The following is a 14,805-nucleotide window of genomic DNA, read 5'->3' on the forward strand; positions in this document are numbered from 1 at the left end:
TCAAGGGATCAATCCAAGAAGAAGATATAACAATTATAAATATATATGCACCCAACATAGGAGCACCTCAATACATAAGGCAACTGCTAACAGCTATAAAAGAGGAAATTGACAGTAACACAATCATAGTGGGGGACTTTAACACCTCACTTACACCAATGGGCAGATCATCCAAAATGAAAATAAATAAGGAAACAGAAGCTTTAAATGACACAATAGACCAGATAGATTTAATTGATATATATAGGACATTCCATCCAAAAACAGCAGATTACACGTTCTTCTCAAGTGTGCACGGAACATTCTCCAGGATAGATCACATCTTGGGTCACAAATCAAGCCTCAGTAAATTTAAGAAAATTGAAATAAAAAAAAAATTTTTTCAAGCTAAAATCATTGAGGCTGTACTTTGTGTATCAACGTGTTAGAGCAAATGCTAAATTATTTCTTCAGGAGAATCTGGGCACCAACAGATGGTCCTTTCTTAGTTCACCTCCAAGTGGAGGTGCAGTGGCCTTCTGTCCACCATATGTCCTTGTTAGGTACCTCAAATTTAATAAGAAGTTGTCAATCCCTCCCTAGCTTGCTTGATTATTAAAACATATGGCTCTGAGTTTAACTGGCAACATAGAAGCTCTGTGATCTAGGAACTTACTGCGATGTTTAATCTTGGAACTCACAGCTGCTCCTTAACTATGGAAAACTTTGGGAAATGAACAATATTTATGGAAGATTACCTGAAGGATAGCAGTGCACCCATTCTTTTAGATCAGTTGTTTTCAAACTTCTTTTTTAACAACAGAATTCTTGTTCAAACCATGTCCTTCTTAGAAGCCCAGGGTCAGAGAATGGGATGCGAGGAAGGGATGGGGATCTTAATCCCACCACCGATGGTCCCCCCAGAACGTAGCTTGAGAACCATTGATAGATCCTCTAATACCCGTCCAAAGACAGCGGGGCAGAGAAGCACACACAGACTGGATGGGGGGCCTCCCTAGAATGGCTTCACTGAATTGTGCTTCGACCAAGCACCATTATATCTCACTCTGGCAGATGTTGTAAGGAACAGTGCTAGGAAATGAATGCAATATTTACTGCAAGTTTTTTGTTAAAGATATTGTTTACCTGGTTTCACAACATCTTCTCTGGGAGAACCCCAAGGAGAAAATGTTTCCTAGTCTTTACACTGGAAATCACTTAGTATTCTTCTGAGCTGATGCTTTGTTTCCTCCCATGGATACAGTGATTGATCCTTCCCTCTTGGGGCTGGCCACTGGAAAGCTTAAGAAGCAAGCCTGTAGACCACCCTTAGCAAGCCACACAATCTCATGGCAGGTGCTACATGAACCAACTTCTCACTCAGCTCCACCTTGTTTTACAAAATGTATTCCCTTTGCCTTCATTCTTTTGCTTTGAAGTATTTTTTTGTATGTTGCTTTACTGCATATTTTAAAGCCGCCTCAATCCTTTTAAAAACATTACTCTGGCCCCACGCTCCGCCATTCCCGCCCGCCCCAGGGAGCTGGCAGGCCCGCTCCGCACCCCGCCCCCGAAAAAGAAAAACAAAAACAACAAAAAATTACTCTATGTAAGTAAGAAAATTCTTATTAAGAAACCAACTCAAGAAAAGGAAGGAGACCAGGATGATGAGAGTCTAAACCCAAAGAGGACCAAATCAGGAAACTAAGCAAGTATGTTCTGGAAATAAAAATCTTGACGCAAACATGATAGCCATCTTCAGAGTTCTTAAAGGGCAAGGAGTAAGTTTATTCTGTATTCCTCTAGAGAAGGAGCATAGAATACATTATGGTCATTACCCAAAAAGCTGTCAAATCTTAGAACTGGACAAGAAAAGGACCTCACAAATTGGTGAGTTCTTTGTCACAAGAAGTGTTCAAGTGGAGTTCAAATGACCCCCTCGTTGGGAGGTTACAAAGGTGTGGTGGACACCCTTTTAGTTCTCAGCCAGACCACACCCCCTCCTTTGGAAGAGTCCCTTCAACTTTTACTGAAGAGGTGGATGTGGGCAGCCATGTGTCTGTCTTGGGACCTTTCCCCACTCCTGCCACAACAGATTGGACCAGGGCTGGACCCGTGACCCAAGCTGGAGCCTCCCTTGAACTAAAGAATATAACTGCCAGAGTCGGGAGGAGCTGAAAGGTGACACAGCACTGGTGTCCACATCAGAGCTGTGGCAACCTGAAGCATGCAAAGTCCAAGATTTGGAGAAGCAAACTTGCTTGAGAAGATGGCCTACAGAAATACAGGGAGAAGCAGCGGCAAGAAACAGTGCAGAGAGAGCAGAGAAGCCTGATGACTTTCTCCTCCTATGAGAGCCAGATATACTTCCCTCAGTTCCTTGCTTCTGTGGCAGTCCTCATATCTGAAAAATAGCTACCTGTTGCTGAAGCTGTTCCTTGCATTGCAGAAATCCCTGACTACAATCAAAGCAAATCCCCAGATGGATTATGGGGCTGGAGTAGATCAGTGGCCCCCAAAGCTGGGTGATCATCACATTGCTCTGAGTAAGCTTCCTGGGTGCCAGCCCCTGGAGATTGTGATTTAGTGGCAAGAATCAGACTCTGAGAAATGTGTATTTTTAAACACCATCCCCACTCCCAGTGATTTTGCTACTTGGCCAGATGGGGAACCACTGGATCAGGTATCATTCAGGGTCTTGGTCCCTTTAAGATTCTCAGACTTTGGTTTAGAAGTTGACACAATGCAGCTATCCTCACAGTATCCTTCCTACAGAAAGAGAACTGAAATTTTAAACACAACCACTTCAAATTCACATTTCAGAGAGAAAGGTCAGGGGCCCCTGCAGTCCTCCAAGGGTAATACAATCTCCAGATTGAATATTAACAAGGCATATTGATCAGCACACACAGCAAGTACAGGTTCCCAGGTTCTCAGCCAAGGTATTTAAACATTTGTATCAGTGACCTAGATAGTAGAATTAAAAGTATGTTTATTCAGTTTATTGATGCTATCAAACAGGAAAGAGCATTAAGCACATCTTTCTTGGGCACTTCAGTTTTCCTAAGATGAGCCCTCCCTCTTCACATTATGTGTGTTAGAACATAGGGCTGATAACTTTTTTTTCTTTTTTTTTTTTGATTTGAATTTTATTTCATTTTTTATACAGCAGGTTCTTATTTTATTTTATATTTTATACATATTAGCATATATATGTCAATCCCAATCTGCCAGTTCATCCCACCACCACTGTCCCGCCCCCAGCTTTCCCCCCTTGGTGTCCATATGTTTGTTCTCTACATCTGTGTCTCTATTTCTGCCTTGCAAACTGGTTCATCTGTACCATTTTTCTAGATTCCGCATATATGCATTAATATACGATATTTGTTTTTCTCTTTCTGACTTACTTCACTCTGTATGACAGTCTCTAGGTCCATCCACGTCTCTACAAATGACCCAATTTCATTCCTTTTTATGGCTGAGTAATATTCCATTGTATATATGTACCACATCTTCTTTATCCATTCGTCTGTTGATGGACATTTAGGTTGCTTCCATGACCTGGCCATTGTAAATAGTGCTGCAATGAACATTAGGGTGCATGTGTCTTTTTGAATTATGGTGTTCTCTGGGTATATGCCCAGTAGTGGGATTGCTGGGTCGTATGGTAATTCTATTTTTCATTTTTTAAGGAAACTCCATACTGTTCTCTACAGTGGCTGTATCAATTTACCTTCCCACCAACAGTGCAAGAGGGTTCCCTTTTCTCCACACCCTCTCCAGCATTTGTTGTTTGTAGATTTTATTATGATGCCCATTCTAACTGGTGTGAGGTGATACCTCACCGTAGTTTTGATTTGCATTTCTCTAATAATTAGTGATGTTGAGCAGTTTTCATGTGCCTCTTGGCCATCTGTGTGTCTTCTTTGGAGAAATGTCTGTTTAGGTCTTCTGCCTATTTTTTGATTGGGTTGTTTCTTTTTTTAATATTGACCTGCATGAGCTGTTTATATATTTTAGAAATTAATCCTTCGTCCGTTGATTCATTTGCAAATATTTTCTCCCATTTTGAGGGTTATCTTTTCATCTTGTTTATAGGTTCCTTTGCTGTGCAAAAGTTTTTGTTTCATTGAGTCCCATTTGTTTATTTTTGTTTTAATTTCCATTACTCTAGGAGGTGGGTCATAAAAGATCTTGCTGTGATTTATGTCAAAGAGTGTTCTTCCTATGGTTTCCTCTAAGAGTTTTATAGTGTCTGGTCTTAAATTTAGGTCTTTAATCCATTTTGAGTTTATTTTTGTGTATGGTGTTAGGGAGTGTCCTAATTTCATTCTTTTACATGTAGCTGTACAGTTTTCCCAGCACCACTTATTGAAGAGACTGTCTTTTCTCCTTTGTATATTCTTGCCTCCTTTGTCATAGATAAGTTGACCATAGGTGTGTGGGTTTATCTCTGGGCTTTCTATCCTGTTCCATTGATCTATATTTCTGTTTTTGTGCCAGTACCATGTTGTCTTGATGACTGTAGCTTTGTAGTATAGTCTGAAGTCTGGGAGTCTGATTCCTCCAGCTCCATTTTTTCCCCTCAAGATTGCTTTGGCTATTCGGGGTCTTTTGTGTCTCCATACACATTTTAAGATTTTTTGTTCTAGTTCTGTAAAAACTGCCATCGGTAATTTGATAGGGATTGTGTTGAATCTGTAGATTGCTTTGGGTAGTATAGTCATTTTCACAATATTGATTCTTCCAATCCAAGAACATGGTATGTCTCTCCATCTGTTTGTGTCATCTTTGATTTCTTTCATCAGTGTCTTATAGTTTTCTGAGTACAGGTCTTTTACCTCCTTAGGTAGGTTTATTCCTAGGTATTGTATTCTTTTTGTTGCAATGGTGAATGGGATTGTGTCCTCAATTTCTCTTTCTGATCTTTCGTTGTTAGTGTATAGGAATGCAAGAGATTTCTGTGCATTAATTTTGTATCCTGCAACTTAACCAAATTCATTGATTAGCTCTAGTAGTTTTCTGGTGACAGCTTTAGGATTCTCTATGTATAGTATCATGTCATCTGCAAACAGTGACAGTTTTACTTCTTTTCCAGTTTGGATTCCTTTTATTTCTTTTTCTTCTCTGATTGCCGTGGCCAGGACTTCCAAAACTGTGTTGGAATAATAGTGGTGAGAGTGGACATCCTTGTCTTGTTCCTGATCTTAGAGGAAATGCTTTCAGTTTTTCACCATCGAGAATGATGTTTGCTGTGGGTTTGTCATATATGGCCTTTATTATGTTGAGGTAGGTTCTCTCTATGCCCACTTTCCAGAGAGTTTTTTATCATAAATGGGTGTTGAATCTTGTCAAAAGACAAGCTGATAACTTTTAGAAAAATTTTAAATGTTTAACCATTCACTCCTGATACAGAGTGAAGAATTCCTACATTTCAAATAGATATTGTCATTGTGGGAAAGGGAAAGCCAGTGTGTATATCACATTCCTCAGTGGGGTCATCCCCAAACCAGTGAGTTTCACTCCCACAGGGACAGGGAATGGGCAGGGGAGGGTGGCCTTTAGTCTCAACAGACAAGCTGGTTCCATAGACACTGCTCTGTAGGTGTCCCCTCCCTCTTCCCATCCTCACCCTGGTATATGCCCCTCTCACCTTTCACACTGCATTAACCCAATTCAGTTTTGATTTAACTCTTTCTTATTTCCAGTGACAAAGCTTTTCCTTCCCCTCTATCTCAATTCTGTCACCCAACTTGTCCTCCTGATATTTTGGGTCTCTCCAGTACCAACTCACCAAGCACAACTCCTACATCCAAACTCTATGCACATAGTTCAAGTCCAATCCGATCCCTGCTGATTTTTCCAGTCTTTTAACCTGGGCATCCCATAGCCAATGCCTGTGCCACCTAAGACCTATTGTCACCTATCTCAGTCGCACTGTCCATTTTATACTGCCCCCTGCAGCTCTCAACTCACCCAATTCTGCTCACAAGTGGCCTCCACTGTTTTTCAGTAAGTTAATGACCCAAAACCCCAACACACTGCAGCAAGGAGTGGAAAGAGCTCCTGTCTGTCTTTTCTGCCCCCGATGCTTACAGTACTCATTCACCGAAGTTACTCTGCATCTTCCACTAGGGGGTACCACCCCATAATTTTTGAAACAGGAAGTCTGCTGAACACAGTTCTTAATAAAAAATGAAGTCCAGGCACAGTGGATATTTTTCAAACTTTTCTGAACACATGTTGTAATTTTATGAAACAATTTAATTTGATTCCTTTTAAATAAAAGCTGCCCCATGGGCAGAGTAATAGGCAACAATTCTGAGCAGTATAAATTTATATAAGGGAACACCAATTAAAAACCCTTGGCTCTATTACGGTAAGATAAATAGTCATGAATTAAATGAAATAAATGCAAAAACTGAGTACAGCCAGACAAATGAAGTTATTTTTACTTTAGCAAGAGAAATAGACATGCTGAACAAAAGTTGGCTTCAAAACGAAAGCTTTGGTTAAACAAAAATAAGGCAACTCAGATGTTCTGGGACTTTGCATAAATGGAACAGAATTCTCTTATCTTTGGGGTATAAAAGACCTGCAACACTAAAAATCAGTTCAAGTCTTTTGGGTTCTTTTAAGAAGAAGTATGTCTAGACATTACACTGTGGTGACTGAAAATGAAGGATACTGGAATTTAGCACTAGACTCTCAGCTCCCAGTTACCTCTATAAGAACTTGGCTAGCCTCCATTTCCTTAGCCTAAATCTTAGTTCTGCATCAGTTTGATGGTTATAATAATAGTACCTACCACCTAGGTTTGCGGTGTGAATTAGATGAGATACTGCACATAAAGTGCCTACAGAGTGACTGGCCCACAGTAGGTACTCAGTAAATGCTGACTATTTATTCAATGAGTCAGTGCAAGGAAGCCCTCTTGGACTGACTAGAAACAGATATCTTTGCATTGAAAGAGATATTTACTATCATTTTGGCAAACACACTCATACAGATAAGTAATCAGGAAACCAGAGAAGTTAAACAATTTGACAAAGATCACCCAGCTATTTCTTGATGAACTTTAGAGTAGAACTTGGACTTCCTTAACGTCAAGCAACTTTCTTTCCCCTATCTTATATTGCTTCTCCTAGTATCTGATAGTTTATTAGTGCAGACTAAATATATTCTGTGGTTAACAACTGGTTTTGTTGGCAACGTTTTGGTGAATGTAACCAAGTAAACAATGTTGTGGCAGTGTCAAAGACTCTAGAGATATGTATCTTTAACAGGTTTGACTTTTAAGCCCCTTTCCTGCTTTTAGAAATTTATCCTAAGGAAATAATATAAAATGAAAAGTTATAGGCGAAAAGATGTCTACTACTATATTCTTTGGAATACTGAAAAACTGGAAATAATCCACATGCCCAGCAATAGGAGAGTGGTTAAATATGGCAAACCCATGAATTTTGGAACCATTTAAAAATTATGAAGACCACAAAGAAACAGAGAAAATATTTACTTTGTTCTTCATCTCATTCCATAAGGAGGTAATTTAACACACAGAATGATAATGTATTTTTTATTATTAAAATCTATTAAAAATTAAATAATTATATGGATAAAACCCACAATATAAAATGGAAAAATAAAACGATTTTAGGAGTACTGGGATTGGGAATGACTTTTTCTTTCACTTTGAGTTCTCTTTATAATAAAGAGACACAAAAAAGAATTGTTTAGAATGAACTAACTTCTTTTTTGGGACTGGGAAGAGTTTAGAAGATCCACGTGTCCTTTAATGCATCATGATAACACATAACCAAATGGAAGACACGAGGTCAGGGCCCTCGTTTTACACTGAACTCTGGGGGACACAGCAATGCCTACCAGTCCCTGGCCTCTCAGAACTTGCAAGCTGGTAGAGAAGACATGACGTACACGTGTATCCCGGCACTGCTCCACCTCCAAAATCTTTAACATCCCATCTCATACCAGGGCTTTTCCCCTCCCAGCTTTCATGCCACCTGCTCCTTAATTAACATCATTAGGACTGCCAGTCTGCTGGTCCCTATGCTCTCCTTTGGTCCCCCAGCTTTGTTTCACTTTTCTTTGCTATTCTCTTAAATACTAAGGCCTATCACTTAAGCCACTCGCTCCACAATAACTGCAATATCTTAAGCCTTTATTTCCAATTCACCTGCACTGAAAGCCCCCATGTGCTGGATGTGTTCACTTGCCTTCTCCCAGCCTGGGTTGCATGACTCCTCTAGACGAAGCCACTCAGCATCACTTCACATATCCCAGGCCAGTTCCCTCTTCCCCTCCTCACAGACTTCCTTAGGCTCATGCTTTCCCTTCCCCGCCCCACAATGCCTTTTACTGCACAGAAAGAAATTCTTATGCGGGAACTTTCTCCCCTTGAGCCAAGACCAAAGCCCAGTTGCATTCTGCATCCATCCTTACTCCCTGTTTCAGAGGTGAGCTGACCCTGCACCTGCTCTCTGGACCCGGCGCCTCCTGCCTGCTCCTGCCTTTGGACCATCCATGAGCTTGTCGCCCCTCTCTTCAACCTTGCCTGAACTGTTATCTTTTCCCCTCGGAATAAACCCTTGCTGCCATCTATAAAGAAGCCTTTCCCTTGGGATACATACTCTTCTAAATGATTGCCACTTGCCTTTCTCCTGCCCCTACCCCATACTTCTAAAAGGTGTTGTCCTGCCTCCACATCCTCTTTCCCTCACCTGAGACAGCCTGACTCCTCCCACCCCACCACCCAAATTGTTCCCACAGAAGTTAAATCCAATGGCACCTTTTCATTTCTTGTCTCACTAGAACCCTCAGCTGTGTTTCACCCTGTAGACCATTCCTTGTCTTGAAATAGTCTCTTCTTTTGGCTTTTGGGACACTCTGGTGTGACCCTAGTTATCAGAATGAATAAATGAATGTCATCCAGGGAGGGGAGAGCTGGCAAGTCTCTCAGCTCAACAGGAGGGCTCACACTTCCGGGGAGTGGTGGCAGGGCAATTGTTAGACTTAAAATCCACTAGGTTAAGTTTGGGGAACCAAATTCCTTCCTAGGGACTAGTTTTGTGGACTCTATGTCAAGCCAACTGATGACTCAATGATACAGGAGTGGATGGAACCCACCAAAATGATACAGAGAGCTGTTTATTCTTTTATCTTCTTGAAAGAAAGGTGTAGTGGAGACTGGATCACACCATAGGAAGTTGTGGACAATGTTGGGATTTCCTCTCTCGGGGTATGATTAAAAGTGAGGGAAGTGGAATTTGAGTCAGTTGGGTCTCCTCAGTATTCTCTAATAGCTAAAGCTTCCAATCTGCATTCATTCCATTCAACAAGATAGAATGAATTTTCTGTTATTAAAACAATATTACTTTTTAATTTTAGTATCATTCTTGTAAAGTATAATTCAGTACTTGAGTATATGCTGTCTATTGTCTATTTTGATTCATCTTATTCCTAAGTAATATGTCCCCTATCAGACTGAAAATGCCTTGAGGTCAAGGGTCCTTTTTAGTCTAATTGTCTTCTGTCTTCTACCTTGCTTAGCTTAGGGCTAACACCTGAAAGATGCTTAAAAAAAAAAAAAAAAAATCCCTGTTGTTTAATTTAGCAAGTATTTTAACTTTCCAGATTTCAATGGGTTTTGAATAACTCCTGAATGCAATATATTATTCTAGGTACAGAAGTGTAATATAGCAAATATTTAAGTTATTTGCATTTTAGGAGCGGGAAGAGAGGCAGAAACACCTCAATACCTAAGGAGGATTTAGCACAAAGTTGAAATGGCCCGACACCCCCTTGTGTATATTGTACCAACCTAGATATAAAAGCCAGAATCGCACGCAATGTTCGGAGCTATTTTGGGTTTTCTTTGCAGTAAGTCCTATAAAACCTTGTAGTTCACCTCCTTAGGCCCAAAGTCCCAACATCCTTGATTGCGGATAGCAGCTAGGTCTTTTGGGACCTTGGGTCGGACTTTCTTCCAGTCAGGCAAATAATCTGAAAAGAAAAAGAAATCACATGTAGTCCAGTGCATTTTTCTCCTTGTGTGTTTTCTCCACCAGCTAGAGAGATATTTAAAGGCTCTGAACCTCTTGCCATCTTTGATTCTCTTTTTCAAGTGTCATTTTTAGAGAACTTTCCACTTTTCTTAGTTATACAGCCAGATTGGGGAACCTGGCCGGAAAATCATTTTCCCTTAAAAAAAAAAAATTCTAGAATTTGAATGCAGGCACGGCATTCCAAACCGATTTACCATAGTGCAGTCTTTTGGGCATTACAATTTGGGGCTGCAACTTGACTGAAAGGGGGCCCCTAAGTTAACCTACAAAGACAACAGGGTCCAGAGACACTTTTTTTTCCACTTTCAGATAAAAGAGGATTAATTACCTGAAATCTTCAAGGCTCCAGGACGCACGGTGCAGTCCCTCAGTGGAACTTTGTGCTGGAGGCTGCAGCTCCTACGATTTCGGGCAAGACTGGCCCAGGCACTCTAGTCACTTGGAAGGCGGAAGGGAAGGAAGTACCTGAGCAAGGTATGAGCCACTCAGAGGCAGCCTGGGGCCGCCACTCACCTCGGGTAGGAGGAGCTGGAGTCCGGACCCACCCGGATAGAGAGGAAAAGCGAGCTCTGGGCCCGCCAGGTGAGGGAAGGAACGCCCGCCCGCTCACCTCCGAAGAGGCGGGGCGCGGCTCTCGATTACCCGCAGGGGCGGTGCTGGCCGATCACCTGGACCGAGGCGGAACTGAAGGGTCCGGTCACTGCCCGAAGAACCTGTAACTAAGACTCACCTGTGCGGGGGCCGGAGGCGGGACCGGGGCCAGAACTCACCTGAGCCGGTGGAAACCCGCCGCGGGTTCGCCCAGCGAAGAGGGGGAGGCGCCCCCGGCCGGCCCCATCCGAGCGCCCCTCCGTGGGTCCGCGCGGCCGCCATGACCTGGAGCGCCACCGCCCGGGGCGCCCACCAGCCCGACAACACCGCGTTCACTCAGCAGCGCCTCCCCGCCTGGCAGCCGCTGCTGTCTGCCAGCATCGCGCTGCCGCTCTTCTTCTGCGCCGGCCTGGCCTTCATCGGCTTGGGCCTGGGCCTCTACTACTCCTCCAACGGCATCAAGGAGCTCGAGTACGACTACACCGGCGACCTGGGCACCGGCAACTGCTCGGTGTGCGCCGCCATCGGCCAGGGCCGCGCGCCGCCGCCCCGCTGCTCGTGCGCCTGGTACTTCTCGCTGCCCGAGTTCTTCCAGGGCCCCGTGTTCCTCTACTACGAGCTGACCAACTTCTACCAGAACAACCGGCGCTACGGCGTGTCCCGCGACGACGCGCAGCTGAGCGGGCTGCAGAGCGCGCTGCGCCACCCGGTCAACGAGTGCTACCCCTACCAGTACAGCGCGGCTGGCCTGCCCATCGCGCCCTGCGGCGCCATCGCCAACAGCCTCTTCAACGACTCCTTCTCGCTGTGGCACCAGCGCCTGCCCGGCGGGCCCTATGTCGAGGTGCCGCTCGACCGCACCGGCATCGCCTGGTGGACCGACTACCACGTCAAGTTCCGCAACCCGCCGCTGGTGAACGGCAGCCTGGCGTTGGCCTTCCAGGGCACCGCGCCCCCGCCCAGCTGGCACCGGCCGGTCTACGAGCTCAGCCCAGACCCGAACAACACCGGCTTCATCAACCAGGACTTCGTGGTGTGGATGCGCACGGCGGCGCTGCCCACGTTCCGCAAGCTGTACGCGCGCATCCGCCAGGGCAACTACTCGGCCGGGCTGCCGCGGGGCACCTACCGCGTCAACATCACCTACAACTACCCGGTGCGCGCCTTCGGCGGCCACAAGCTCATCACCTTCAGCAGCATCTCGTGGATGGGCGGCAAGAATCCGTTCCTGGGCATCGCCTACTTGGTGGTCGGCTCCCTCTGCATCCTCACGGGCTTTGTCATGCTGGTCGTCTACATTCGCTACCAGGACCAGAACGACGAAGACGAGGACGACGAGTAATTCCTGCTTTCAGAGCACCCTTTCTGCTTCTTGCCAGAACGCTCTTGCAAGCTTCTTTTGGTTCCTCCCTCCCGACTGTCACCCAGTTCCAACTTCGCCTCACTTTGCCTCCAGTTGTGGATGAGGGGACCAGAGAGAGAGAGGAATTACACCGGATCGGGGGGCTTCCAGACTCTTCTGGGGTGTTTGAACTGCTAGAGTGAGACATCCCTGCACATTTTCCCCATCTCCTTCACGAGTTGACATGTGAGGTTCTTTGAGAGAGGAAGGGACGGCCAGACTCCTCTCATTCAACCCCCATCTGGTGAAGAGATGTTAAATAACTCATTCCAGATCTAGCAGCTGCTCATTGCCTCCTGACGCTGACTCTAGAGCTTTAACCGCTACAGTACAGTGGTTTTCTTTTTTCTTTTTTGGGGGTGTGGGAGTGTAGAGAGGGAAGCCCACAAATAACCAGCAGAGGCACGGAGGGTTGGGGGAGAACATATTGATTAAAAATGTAGGTAGATTAGGAGGCCCCATCCCCAGAAATTCTGACACAATAAGGCTGCGGTGAGACCCTGGAAGCTGCGGTTTTAACAAACCCATCTGGAGATTCCTCCTGTATTCCCTCAAGTTTGGGAATCAGTGCCCTGAACCAGGGAGCAAGTAGGATAATTTCCCTATTTCCTCAGGTGTCTGAAGCTGGGCCTGACGCAATCACTGCGTCCAGTTTTCCAGGGGGTCCTTTGTTCCCAGGGGCAGTGACAAGCATAATGTTGCAAGTTTGGTCTAGCACTCCTTCTTGAACATAGGAAGCTCTCTACAATGTGCAGAATAAGTGAAAACAACAAGCTGGCATGCAGATTTGCAGAGCAGGGTTTGTATCAATTCATTTGATATTTGAGTGTAAGAAATTAAAAGATTTTTTGGGGGGGTTGCGGCCAGGAACTGTGTAGAAACTTGAAAATGCCTGGTCAGTTTGTAAAATTCAGAGGGAATGTTTTAACCTTAGAATCAGATAGCTGGAGGGGATCTTAGAGGGAAAGTGATTTCCCTAAAGTCATATCTGTGTCTCCTGACTCTGGACTCAGTCCTCTTTGTCATCTAAATGACTTTTTATGCTTAGAGAGAAAGGGCTACGTTCATACCTTTTCCCTTGGGTTTAAGAAAAAAAAATTTTAATCTATGTTCTCAGATGAACCATGTTTGTTTTTAGTAATATGTTTAAATGAATGCTAAGGAATATAGTCTCATGTAAACTAGAATCTTAAGAATTATTTGAACCTTTGAGATAATGTTAAACTCTGACTACTCTAAAATCATTCTAATATATATAAAATTATTCTAAGAAAATAGAATTTTAAAAACCCCTTTTATGGCAAAAGAACTTTAAAAAAGTGAGATCATCTTAACCAGTTTATTTGCCAAAAGCAGTTATTTGGTGTTCTGTCAGAATTCTCAGTGCCTGTTCTCTATTACGGCTACTTTCCAGTTACTACAATTTTTGCTCATGCCTATAAGGCAGTGCAATACCTTGAGGTATTTTTTTTAAGTAGTCAAAGCAATATTGAATTGTATTGAATAATTTACATTAATTTTATTTTACTCTTCTAGTCCTTTGAAAACTAATAGCCGATAGACAGCGTGCATGTTCATTGACATGTGTCTCAGATCTTCTGGAACAGTTGTGATTTTAGAGATTCTGTCTCAGTATTTACATAAACCAAAAAATGTTTTATAATCCCAGTGTTCTGGCTTCCCAACTCCTGAATGTAACACAATTTTACTGTCAGATTGTGTATTGTGATTTTAGGCTATGAATATATGATCAGATATATAGAGAGTAATTTTTATTTATTATGACTGTTTGATCGAGCAGCTCACTAGCCTAGCCCTTCTTTATGATGGATAAGAGAATTTACTACATTTTTTTACTACTTAGTTGAGAACAACCATGTATATTGCCATCACTCTTACAATAATCATTGTATTGCTATAACATTTTAAATGAGACTACAAAATTTAAGGTATTCTGATTAAATCAATGAATATGGTTCCAAGCCCTATTGATTCCTTGGGTTTTTGAAAGAGAATAAAGGTTATGTTTGTGTTGCCTTTGTTATCGCATTTGCTTAATTCTTTTGAACTATGATCTTAAAGGCACAAACGTTAAAAAAAGGTACCAACTAGCAACCACTTTGCTCATTTGCTATTAGCAGATTTATAATGCAAAAAGAAAATCATCTTTCATAATAAAGCTCACAGTGAACTCAATCTTTCAGTGTTAACTTCCCAATGCAGAATTTGAGTTTATATCAACATCAACGTGTAGTACAAATCAGATGATCTTCAACTGTTGTTTGAATTTGGTAAAATTTGGTCAATTTTTTAAAAAATTTATTTTATTTTATTTATTTATTTTTGCCTGCGTTGGGTCTTTGTTGCCGTGCGTGGGCTCTCTCTAGTTGCAGTGAGCGGAGGCTACTCTTCGTTGTGGTGCGCAGGCTTCTAATTGCGGCGGCTTCTCTTGTGGAGCACAGGCTTTAGGAGCACAGGCTTCAGTAATTGTGGCTCGCGGGCTCTAGAGCTCAGGCTCAGTAGTTGTGGTGCACGGGCTTAGTTGCTCCGTGGCATGTGAGATCTTCCCGGACCAGGGGTCGAACCCGTGTCCCCTGCATTGGCAGGTGGATTCTTAACCACTGCGCCACCAGGGAAGCCCTGTGGTCAATTTTGAATAATATTTAGTACTAAAAGTTACTAAAGAATGTGATTGCAGTAATCTTACTTCTCCATTTCTGCATTTTACTCAAATTCTAAATTGCAATTATT

At 43.2% G+C, this 14,805-nt stretch overlaps 1 protein-coding gene, 1 long non-coding RNA gene and 1 pseudogene across 4 annotated transcripts in view; 2 read left to right on the plus strand and 1 right to left on the minus strand.

The window, feature by feature from the left end:
* The window catches only part of LOC309655336 (putative E3 ubiquitin-protein ligase TRIML2 pseudogene), a 396,542-nt pseudogene that overhangs the window by 351,688 nt on the left and 30,049 nt on the right, over positions 1–14,805 (plus strand). The window lies entirely within an intron of this gene.
* The window catches only part of LOC309655390, a 92,370-nt gene continuing 85,106 nt past the window's right edge, over positions 7,542–14,805 (minus strand). The window contains exons 3-4 of one of the 2 annotated variants that reach the window (XR_014260803.1): positions 10,390–10,499; positions 7,542–9,999 (exon numbers count right to left, since the gene is read on the minus strand). This is a non-coding gene — a long non-coding RNA (uncharacterized lncRNA). Of the gene's footprint in view, positions 10,000–10,389; positions 10,527–14,805 lie in introns of both variants that reach the window. The other variant, XR_014260804.1, reaches the window with a different exon arrangement.
* TMEM30B (transmembrane protein 30B) lies at positions 10,798–14,091 on the plus strand. The gene has a single exon (XM_082450475.1). The coding sequence runs from the start codon at positions 10,933–10,935 to the stop codon at positions 11,992–11,994; it is 1,062 nt and encodes a 353-aa protein (XP_082306601.1). The 5' UTR covers positions 10,798–10,932; the 3' UTR covers positions 11,995–14,091.

The sequence above is a fragment of the Balaenoptera physalus genome, assembly GCF_965194825.1.
Source record: "Balaenoptera physalus genome assembly, chromosome: 2".
NCBI lineage: Eukaryota > Metazoa > Chordata > Mammalia > Artiodactyla > Balaenopteridae > Balaenoptera > Balaenoptera physalus.

What these genes read in the sequence shown, in the direction of transcription:
- TMEM30B (XM_082450475.1), top strand. Translation starts at nt 10,933, where the DNA reads ATGACCTGGAGCGCCACCGCCCGGGGCGCCCACCAGCCCGACAACACC.